This window comes from Peromyscus californicus, unplaced genomic scaffold (genome assembly GCF_007827085.1).
Source record: "Peromyscus californicus insignis strain IS unplaced genomic scaffold, ASM782708v3 Scaffold_9__1_contigs__length_137607984, whole genome shotgun sequence".
Classification (NCBI taxonomy): domain Eukaryota; kingdom Metazoa; phylum Chordata; class Mammalia; order Rodentia; family Cricetidae; genus Peromyscus; species Peromyscus californicus.
This window is the reverse complement of record NW_026294617.1, coordinates 23,574,098-23,585,165: the sequence shown is the minus strand read 5'-3', so window position 1 is coordinate 23,585,165 and position 11,068 is coordinate 23,574,098. Positions and strand designations below refer to the sequence as shown.

At 33.5% G+C, this 11,068-nt stretch overlaps 1 protein-coding gene across 1 annotated transcript; it reads left to right on the top strand.

Moving 5' to 3' along the window:
- The first annotated feature begins 380 nt into the window (after nucleotides 1-380).
- On the top strand, nucleotides 381-2,687 carry LOC128105962 (S-phase kinase-associated protein 2-like). The gene is made up of 2 exons (XM_052731262.1): nucleotides 381-400; nucleotides 1,755-2,687. Exons 1-2 carry the CDS (start codon nucleotides 381-383, stop codon nucleotides 2,260-2,262), a joined length of 528 nt encoding a protein of 175 aa, XP_052587222.1. The 3' UTR covers nucleotides 2,263-2,687.
- The last annotated feature ends 8,381 nt before the right edge of the window (nucleotides 2,688-11,068 follow it).

Below are 11,068 nucleotides of genomic sequence, written 5' to 3'. Positions count from 1 at the left end.
TATTCTATCTGCATATTCTAAAACACTTTTACCCAGTAATTCACAGAAAAGATATGTACCTCAAATATGATTTTTACACATGAAAGTTTTAATAAAACATATTGAATCCACATATATGAGTTTTGAATGGAAGGTTACTGTTGTTACTGAGATTGAAATCTGCCAGTGATAGCGGTCAGCCCAGTGGCAGACATAGAATAGTACAATGGTGCCACTGTGGATCAACAGAAGCTTGAACTGAAGGAGATTACAGGTCACTGGTTTGTCTGCTCAGGCTTACATAATGAGACAATTGGCTGAGCACCTTCTGAGTGACCAATGATAATATCAATAACAACCAAAGCTAATGTTCTCTGGAGTCACTGAAATTCATAGGAAGCATGAATGAGCTCATGCCTTGGTAAGGAATCAATTCTCTTAGCCATGGTGATTACACCATTATTGACGAAACATATAAACCAAAAGATTTTACCTTACTTAGAGTATGTCATTAGGGAAGAAGAATCAAAATATCCACATTTATTTCTTATCCATTTTGCCATGACTCACTTCATTTTGAGCTTCAGATATAACACTAATCTTCACACATATTATCTAAGCTTGATTTTTACTATACTGTACTAAGCAGGGTTCTCCAGAGGAATAGAATTAATAAAATGAGTATATAATGTAAGAGGAGATTACCTAATAGGAGTGTAACACTCCAACAATTATTATCTATACTCTAAGGAGACTGAGAACCAAGGAGCTGGTTAGTCTGTGAGTCTTGATGTCTGAATAGTCTTAATCTGGTGCTAGTGTTCTAAGGAACAAGGTGCTTAGGTCAGCGAAGATGAGTGGCAGTAGAATCAACAATGGTCCATACATACCAAAAAGAGACAGAATGGCTTAGGATTACTGTCGCTGGGATGAGACGCCATTACCAAAAGCAACTGGGGGAGGAAAGGGTTTATTTGGATTACACTTTCATAACACTGATCATCATCAAAGGAAATCGGGGCAGAAATTCAAACAGGGCAGTAACTTAGAGGCAGGGGATTATGCAGAGTCCACAAAGGGGTGCTGCTTACTGGCTTATGCCCCATGGCTTGCTCAGCTTGCTGTCATATAATATCCAGGACCACCTGCCTGCAGCGGCTCCACCTACAATGGGCTGGGCACTCAATCATAAATCACTAATTAAAAAATGTCCTAAAGGCTTGCCTAGATCCTAGTCTTATGGAGTCATTTTCTCAGTTGAGGCTCCTTTCTCTCCAGTGACTTAAGCTTGTTTCAAGTTGACATAAAACTAGCCAACAGGGAGTATCTGGCAGGCATGCAAGTACCACTGCTTTCCCTCAGTCCTCATAGCATATGATCTACCGCAAGAGGCTAGTGGCCATCTGCTAAACTATATATTCTCCTCAGTCAATTATTTATGAATACCCTCTCAGACATGCCCAGAGCTAATTCTCTTAGTTGATTCCTGGTCCAACCAAGTTGACAATCAAGATTAACTATGAATAGCCATATATTTCAATAATGTTAACCCATTAGAGAATTTATTGACTAAGCTCCATCTCTCTAAATTTGTGTATTTTATTCCTCAATTAAAAATATATGAATTTACACCAGAAAATATTATGTTTTTGTAAGTTATTCATTAAGGAAGTCTATTTAGTTTTAAAAATTCATATTCACACCTTTAATCCCAACACTCAGGAGGCAGAGGCTTGCAGATCTCTGTGAGTTCGAGGCCAGCCTGGTCTACAAAGCATCCTAGAAGTTGTGAATCTCTCCTGGTGCTTTGAGTTCACTGAAAAACATGTGCAAGCAGCTGTGGCACATTTATCAGCGACCATCAGCCAGCTCAACCTCAGTGGCTACCGAAAGAACCTCCAGAAAACAGATCTTTGTACCATAATTAAACGGTGCCCCAACCTTGTCCGCCTCGACTTAAGTGACAGTATCATGCTAAAGAATGACTGCTTTCCAGAATTTTTTCAACTCAACTACCTCCAACACCCCTCACTCAGCCGGTGCTATGATATAATACCTGAAACTCTACTTGAACTCGAAGAAATTCCCACACTAAAAACACTGCAGGTCTTTGGAATCGTGCCGGATGGCACCCTTCAGCTGTTGAGAGAAGCCCTTCCTCATCTGCAGATTAATTGTGCCTATTTCACCACCATTGCAAGGCCAACTATGGACAACAAAAAGCACCCGGAGATTTGGGGTATCAAGTGCCGACTGACTCTGCAAAAGCCCAGTTGTGTATGAAGTGCTTGCTGCAGGGCGGTGTCTCCTTCTCCTCTGGAATGAGGAACACAGGCAGCAAATCCACTTGCTGGAGACCTTGGTTACCTTTCCTGTTGGTTTTACCTTAGCCTTCATTATGCGTGTATGTTAGGGAGCCATTTGCAAGGGAGAACTATAAAGTGTTGCTTTTTCAAGAATACAGAGACAATTCCGTCAGTGCTGTGCCCTCAGAAGCCATGTGTTATTACGTCTTTGGAAATTTTAGGTGAACCTGTTATTTCAAAATAGCTTTTTAAAGCAAAATTTGAGCCAACTCTTCCAAGTGCCCTTCAGATTAAGTCTATTTAGAATCACATTTTTAAAATTACCCCTGGCTAACAGTTTCCATGGTGTTTGTCATAACTTTTTATCTATTTAATTATTCAGTATTTTATAAAACTTGATTTTGAAGATCTTTCTTGATGAAGTGAATAGAGGTAAGGAGGAAAGTTAGTTTGAAAATAGGAAGTTATTAAATAAAAATCAAACCCTGTAGTAACCAACATGCTAATTATTATCACCTTCTCATGAAATTGTAAATAATGTCAGAAGTAAGTCCTCCATGTGAAAAGTCATGGTATATCTAGCTTCTAAATGGTTATAAAAGTTATAGTTGATATTCAAATATATACATATATGAAAACATATATATATACATATGTATTTGAAATATACATATATGTTTCAAATCATCATGTTTTCACTTATTCTATAATGAACACCATTTCCTCACCGAAGTTACTTTGAATAACTTCCTATTATATTCTTATTCAGGACACATGAACTCATAGAAATGTGCTCATTTCAAAATATTCATGTGTAAGGAACATGAACATTCTGGGAGCAGGTTTTAATATTCCTTAATATAAACACTAAATGATAGCACAGAGGTTGTTAAAAAAAATCAAGTCACTTATATCAATCTGTGCCTACCTGTAACATTTATACACAAATTTAAAACAGTGAAACACAGACTTGTCAAGTGCAATGTTTTGTGTAGCAGACACATATCGGTGGAATTTAGCAAATAAGAATTACATGTAGATTTTTTACTTAGAAAGGCTACATCTTGTCTTATCTCATTATTCTATATATTTTCTGACCATGAGTTTACTTCCTTGAATAATATATATTTATTGACTAAATGTGTGATGGTTTTTGTTCATTGTCCACTTCACAAAATCTAGGATCACTTTGGAGGCAAATCTGTAGATGTCTGTGAGGGATTTTCTATGTCAGGTATCCAAAACTTATTAATTTCTGATATTTATTTACATTTGTGTGAAAATGAAATGATGAATAACAATTTCAGATAATAAACTAAAAGGAATAATTACAAACCATAAATGACTTTAGAACTGTTTCTATACTCATTAACCTGGTAGATAAAGATTGAATAACTCACTGTGACAATTACTCTTACATAAGCAAGAGAGGCAAATTCTCTGCTTTTATGGGACTTGATATGTAACAAGAAAGTGACTCATATGGTATAAGTATATTGAAGAAAACAGATCAAGAAAGATTATATTGCATAAATCATGAGGAAACGAAAAAAGAAATGGGAATCAACATATTATAGAATAGGTTATTTGTATAAAAATTCAATAAGATAAATATATAAAAACATATATATAAATTTAAAAGTATATATTTAGTATACGATGTTACATGTTCTGTGCATTAGATCATAACTTTATATCTATATACCTATATCACAGTGTCAAAGAAAATGAAAAATGTCAGCACCTTTTTGGATGATGAAAAGTGGGTGAAACTGTACTGCAAAAGGCCACATCAAAGCATTGAAGACAGCCACAGACAGAGAGATAGCATTTATAACAGACATATCTGAGAAAGTGATGGCATCCAAAACATAAACTCTCAAAACTCAACATCAGGAGAATTAATAGTTCAACTAAGGAGTAGGAAGAAGGCTTGTTCCCAAAGTCATGCAGAGGGCAACTCTGTGCTCAAAAAGAGACTACTGTTCCTTAGATACTGTGAGAGAATTACAATTTAGAACAGTGGCTAAAATACAGAGCATTGACTATATCCTCTGCTGGTGAAACAGTCAGAATTCTCATTCATTCTAGTAGGAGTAAGAAATGGGATGGCGGTTTTGGTTCTCAATTTGATAGCCTATAAATATAGAAAAATATTTTCAGAAACATAGTGAAATAATTCACTAGTCACCTAGAAAAAGAACCAAAAAGAACCAAGCACATGTACGATACATTTTAATGCAATTTGAGAAACAAGTGAACAAAAACATTCTTAAAGTTGTTCAAATTAAATACAAGATCAAGTTTTATCCACAGATATCAGTGTATAAATTCTCTACCCTTGGAAGTTATAAGATATTGAGACAAATTAATCACAATTATATGGAAAAATTGTACCTAAAACATCTGCAACTGTGACAATGTAAGTGGAAAAACACAGAATAAAGTTCTTTTCAAAACAGTAGTGAGGCTTAAAATATTTACTTGTGAATTTTTATCTCGAGTCAAGTAAACATGTTTCTAAGTTTGAAAATTAAATTAAAAAGAGAGAAAAGACACAATGTTAAGCAAATAGTATATTTACCACAGGGTTATTAAGAAATCCAGTGTGCTTAAAAAAAAAGAAAAGAAAAGAAATCCAGTGTGGGGGAAGGGAAGCCTCAGTCACTCTGGTTCCAGAGCTATCTTGCAGATCTACCTACCCAGCTGAAATAAGAAGACAACAGGACCCACCTACCCAACTGAAGTAAGAAAGAAGACAGCAAGACCCAGCAGAGAGGACTTGAATAAATGTGACTAATTCATTCTGTCAAATATTTGACAATGTGGTAAATAACATCATAGAAAGCATTCACACTCTTAGTTATCTGATAGACACATCCAGAATTACTCTTCCTTGGGCATTCTAGGCAATCAGTATACCCCCAACCCTTATCAATAGGAAAAACAGAAACACAGGTAATCTGTATGAAACTCATTAATATATCATAATAAAACAAAATGTTTTGTAAGACAAATAGTATTAATTTCAAAATCACTTTAGAAATATGAAAGAAACAAGACTCATATTTAAGTGATAATTCATTGTCTTCCATGAAAATGAAGCCCAAAACAAGTTCATAACTCAAGAAATAGCCATTAAAGGTACAAGTTTTAAATATGAAAATCCATAGAACAAAGTCTCTTTGTAAAGGTGACACATTGTCCATAGGAAGTCAGGTGACAATGGCTGAGATAATAGTGTCTGAGTGCTTTATTATAGCCTTGTAGTACTAGTTGACTTTTTAAACTGTGTGCATTTATTACTCTTTTAAGAATAAAAATAGCTAAAACAAAAGATTAAAAAGAATAATAGGATGAGTAGGAGTAAAGAATTTCAAGGTTTGACGATTTTGACAGTTCCTTACCTATGGGTACACAGAAAGTCGTTACCAGTACTGTATAGCTATTGTTGTAGCTGAGACAAGATACCAGATCCTCTCTAGGCAGAATATTTAAAGAACAAAGAGATTTTTAAGTTGGCATAATTATATTTAATAATATATATTGTTTTTACTACAAAGCGACTTCTCTCAATTACTCAAACTTTTCCAAGTTATTTGAAATACCTGAACACACAGGTATCCATGCAGCTCTGTTTCTGTGGCTCATGGCCATTCATTAGCTTTTATATTCCCTATGAAAGTACATACTTAAACGTAAAAGAGAAAAATTATATTATTCATATTATATATATCATTAAATTTCAGAACATAAATTTTTTCTGTTTGAATTTAAATTTTTTATCATTCTTGAGTCTACTTGTTATACCTATCAAGTAGTAGCATACCTTTAACACATACATTTAAATTCAAACTGTTTTTTCTTTCTCTCTCTTTTTCTGTCTCTGTCTTTCTGTATAAAAATATACATATGTGTAGTTATCTAGTGTCCATTTCAACATAGTTGTTAATTTATTTCAGTGAATTGCTTAATTTCAAACATAAGTACTATGTCCAAACTAAATTTATTTGAGAGGAGTTGGAGAATAGGGTTACTATGATTCAAAACACATATGAAATTCTCAAAGATCTAATAATTTTATGAAGTTTTTAATTTTTGGAAAATATAATTTCATCATTTTCACTTCCCTTTCCTCTCTTCAATTCCTCTCATGTCCCCATTGTTCTCTCTCAAATTTTTGGTCATTTTTTTCTTTATTTTTGTTATACATTTATATATATATACATGCATACACATATGAATGCATATATATACACACATATATATGTTATATGTATGGATACACACATATATATATATACATGCATACACATATGAATGCATATATATACACACATATATATGTTATATGTATGGATACACAGTTTTCTAGGTCTATTTCCCTTCACATTTAAGCAAAATAACTAAAATGTTCCATTTAGAAAATGTTCTGAAAAAGGATACATATGAAATTATAGATGCCTCAATTCATCATTGGATTCTGCAAATACTTTCAATAAAGTACAAGTTAAATAAAGATAAAATAACTGACTGTAGCTAGGCATAAAAGAGTAAATCTGATACAATAGGCAAATAAAATACAAAAATTTTGCATATATATAGTGAACAAAGATTTCCAAAATCATAGAGATGGCGCTGTAGTAGGCCAACAAAACACACTCGTGCTACTAAATAATTATTAATAACACAAAACAAGATAAATAGTTACAATTAAAATATATATAGGACCAGTGTGGGAAAAAAGCAGGAGCTCTCTCAGCAAGAGAGTCGGAATTTAATTTTCAATATGATACACACTTTGCATTTGTTCTTTAAAATGAGTTTGATACTATTTTTATTGTTCAGATTTCTCCAGGTTTGCTATTAGAACTTGTGTCAAGTGGTTCTTTTGTGTTTTTTATATATCCTGCATCATGTTGTTTGCTTGTTTTTATACTTCACCATTTTCTGGAACTCCACAGTAGTCCAGATTCATCCTGCATCTTTCCATTCACACTCACAGAATACATGTTTCTGGGGAGGTGATGTGCTTGTTTGTATCAGAGAATATTAGAAACTGAGGGCTCTACCTGTCTTCTCCAAAAAAAATGTTTTTCATTTTATTTGAGTTATTTTTAGAAATCCTTTCCCATTTATTTTAATTTCTCTTCCCCCCAATATTGTTCTTCTGTCAACCATTCTGTATTCAAGTCGAGATTATCTTTTACATTTGTGAACAGAGTATGAGAGTATTTTTAAATGTTATGTTATCCTTCTGTATATTCACATATTTTTCTTTTACTTACTCATATGGTACTGTTCTTCACTTGATGGCTTCTCATGATCAAGGATATTGCATTTGGAAAAATTCTGGAGAAAGTTGAATGTATAGGATTATGCTATCTTTCTTAAGAATCACGTGTTATTTGTTTACAGTTCGTAAATAAGTCCACTATCAGTAGGTCAACTCTTTGTTAGACCAACTCAGATACCCAGAGTAAAGTTCCCCTAGGACAAAATGCATGCTGTGTGGTAGTTTAAAACTATCTTCATTTCTACTGTCAAAAATCAAATGGCTCACAGAAAATAAAGATGAATGAAACATTTCCAAGAAATAGGACCAGGCTCTCATTACACAGATAGTAGAAAATATGGGTAGAAATGTGAATTAGCTGTGGTTAAAATGATAAAGTACAAGTGGAAACCATCAATAATGGGTGTTTCCAAAGGTATCTCTGGATACCAATGACTAATATAATGATGGTATTGTCTAACAGAAAATACAGATGCCAGCCACTACCAAAATATACCTTGAGTAACAAAGATTCCTCTTTCAGTCTCTCAATAGCTTGTTTCAACTTTGATCATAACTCTACCTAATATATAAGTTCAGCAAATTTAAATGCTGTAGTTAGCAATAAAGAACACTGAAAGTCCAACTTCTGCTTGAGAAGTGAGAGAAATATCAGTGAAAGATACCAGCTCCCATTTTGAGTTGAGACATTCCAAGACAAAGACCTTGAGAATAAATGCTCACTTAAACACTTAACTCACTTAAACTCATTGCCATAGTGGTGAGTACTGCCACAGGACCAGAGGCTGATCATCTTCAGAATGAGATAATTATGTCACTTAAAATAACTACAGACACTTCTGTTGTGCTGCCTAACATTAACTAGAGAAAACCTTGGGTGAAACTCTAATTTTTATCAAAGGGTTACCATGATAGACAGTTTAAAATAGAGACCAATAGCCTGGTTGCATGAAGTAAATACAAAAGAATAGAAAGATACAAAAAGTTAAGTCATTCGCAACAAACAGGCTTGTATTGTTATCCTCCTGCTTGTGCTTGTGAATATATGGTTATAAAAATTAGAATTCTAGACAGATATGAGCAACTTGATAATTTTGGACAGATATGAGCAACTTGATGAAAGCTATATTCCATAAAATGACCCTATCCCTAAAATTTAAATTGTCAAGCTTATCTTCATAACATTATATATTTTGGAGGAGTTGTTTTGCCTAACAAATAGCTCATTAAGAGTTACATAGTGTATTTTCATTAAATTATAATAATGAGATTTTTAACTCTTTAATGTTTTATCTGGTTATATTTAAGCATTGAGACCATTTCAAAGACCAACTTTTAAAATATCATTAAAAGCACATATAAATAAAAAGTTTGTAAACAAATAGATCTACAAAAGAAGCTTTGCAATTGCCTTGACTAATCAAAATTTATGCAAGCAGTAACCAAACCACATATCATGTGCCATCTACTACAAAGCATAAGAGAGACATGGTATCACTTTAGTGGTGTTTCTCACTAAAACAGAATACCATTAATCAAATAGTGAGAAACAACAGAAACACCCAAATTACTCAATACTCTGTAAATTGACTTACCTGTTTCAAATTAGAAAATCCTAGAGAGGAAAGACAGGGAAATAAACTTCATGATTCTACACTGAAATAAAATTATTATTTGTCTATGAAATACATTATTAAAATATCTGTGTCCTAGTTTACTTTCTTTTGATGTTATAAAATATTGACCAAAACCAACTTGGAAAAGGAAAAAGTTTATTTCGTTACAGTCCATCTTTGAGGGTAGTCAGAGCAGGACATAGCAGGTTATGAACTTGAAGTAAAGACCAGGAAGAATGCTGTGTATTGGCTTGCTTTCTCTGATTTGCTCTACCATTCTTATATAATCAAGGTCCACCTGCCTTGGGAAGGAACAGTCCAAGGTGAACTAGGCTCTCTTACATCAATTTGCATATAAGAAAACGCCTCACAAATACGGCCAGAGACTAATCTTACCTGGGCAGTTCTTTAGTTGAGGATCCCTCTTCTGGATGTTGAGAGCTGAAGTTAACTATGACACATTGGGAAAACTTTAACAGATCATTTGGATAACCCCACTGTAATCATAAAAACGCATATTCTTATTCTTACCAAATACATACACTAGAACACATAGAATGAATGTCACTCTCTTTCATGTTCTAATTCCTAAATATCCATTTCTCTCTCCAGAGTTTATCCAATTCCTCCAGTCTCTCTTCTTAATAATGCAAAATAATAACATATATAAGAGGAAAATTTAGTAATAAAGAGGGGTAGGATGTGTGCCATTTATGAGGCAAATTCATTAAACTTATAATAGCTGGTAAATGAAAGAAAAAGTATTCTATGTAGCTAAAAGTATTGTGTACTTTCAATTCTTGGGATTTTCAGTGGCTTAAAAACAAAATTATAAGTCATTTCTCTGTGATAATTTAACTAGGATTCATGAGGTCTGAATCACACACACACACACACACACACACACACACACACACACACGCACAACAACAACAACAACAAAAAGAGATTAGTTTTCTGATGGTGAGGTAAACTGTAAATTTTCCAAAATAAATTGCTACTTAATTTGTTACAATTTTAGCTTAAATTAATGTAGCAAAAACAAAAACAAAGACACGTTTATAGGCAGAATGTTAAGACGTAGCAAGAGTAAAAAACACAAGGTAACTCTATCTATCAGTAATCTTATTTGACAATATGACTCCAAGACATCCATCCATCATATTTACTTGTATTTTCAACTTAACCTTTGAACTTAAGGAATTACAGTTTACTAATGACACTGTCAAATGAACTGAGCTTTTGACTTTGTCAAGCCATCTTTGCATTTTTATTTGTAATATTTAGGAAGTCTCGGCATTATCATTCAAAGAGAAAAGATAATTCATAGGGTGCTATTTAAAGTACAGGATAAAATATCTTTTGTAAAGTTGTATCTTCATTACAACACTGTTTGAGTGTATTCTGATAGTTACAATGTCATACCCAGAACTAGGTGAATTCTGGTTGGTCTGATATTCTGCAAAAATAAATCTCAAGGTCAAAGCTTGAATGAAAACATTTTTCTTTGTCATTGCCTCAGGAGGTAATGTTGAACAGCCTTTGAATTTTAGGGGTTTCACTGCAACATCAAGCATTTTTAGGTTCTTCCCAAGCTGTATGTTGTCAACAAAAACAAAACAAAAAATAAATCAGTATTTTTTGATGGAACTTAAAAAGGAAAGATGTTCTAGCTGCTGGGAATTACACACCTTGGAAGTTGAGAGTGAAAAAGATGAGCTTTTGTCTTTGTGGCATGGCAAAGTGTATATGCACTCTTCAGTGTGCTGTTGATTTGATGTTGACCCCAAAGAAGATTTTACAAAGAGATTCAAAGTTCTATCACTAAATACTGAATCCTTTCTGCCTGGCAGGTTAAATGGATTCCTCTG

What these genes read in the sequence shown, in the direction of transcription:
- LOC128105962 (XM_052731262.1), top strand. Translation starts at nt 381, where the DNA reads ATGAATGAGCTCATGCCTTG. An exon ending in ATGAATGAGCTCATGCCTTG is followed by an intron (nt 401 to 1,754) that starts GTAAGGAATCAA and finishes TGGTCTACAAAG; the next exon opens with CATCCTAGAAGTTGTGAATC.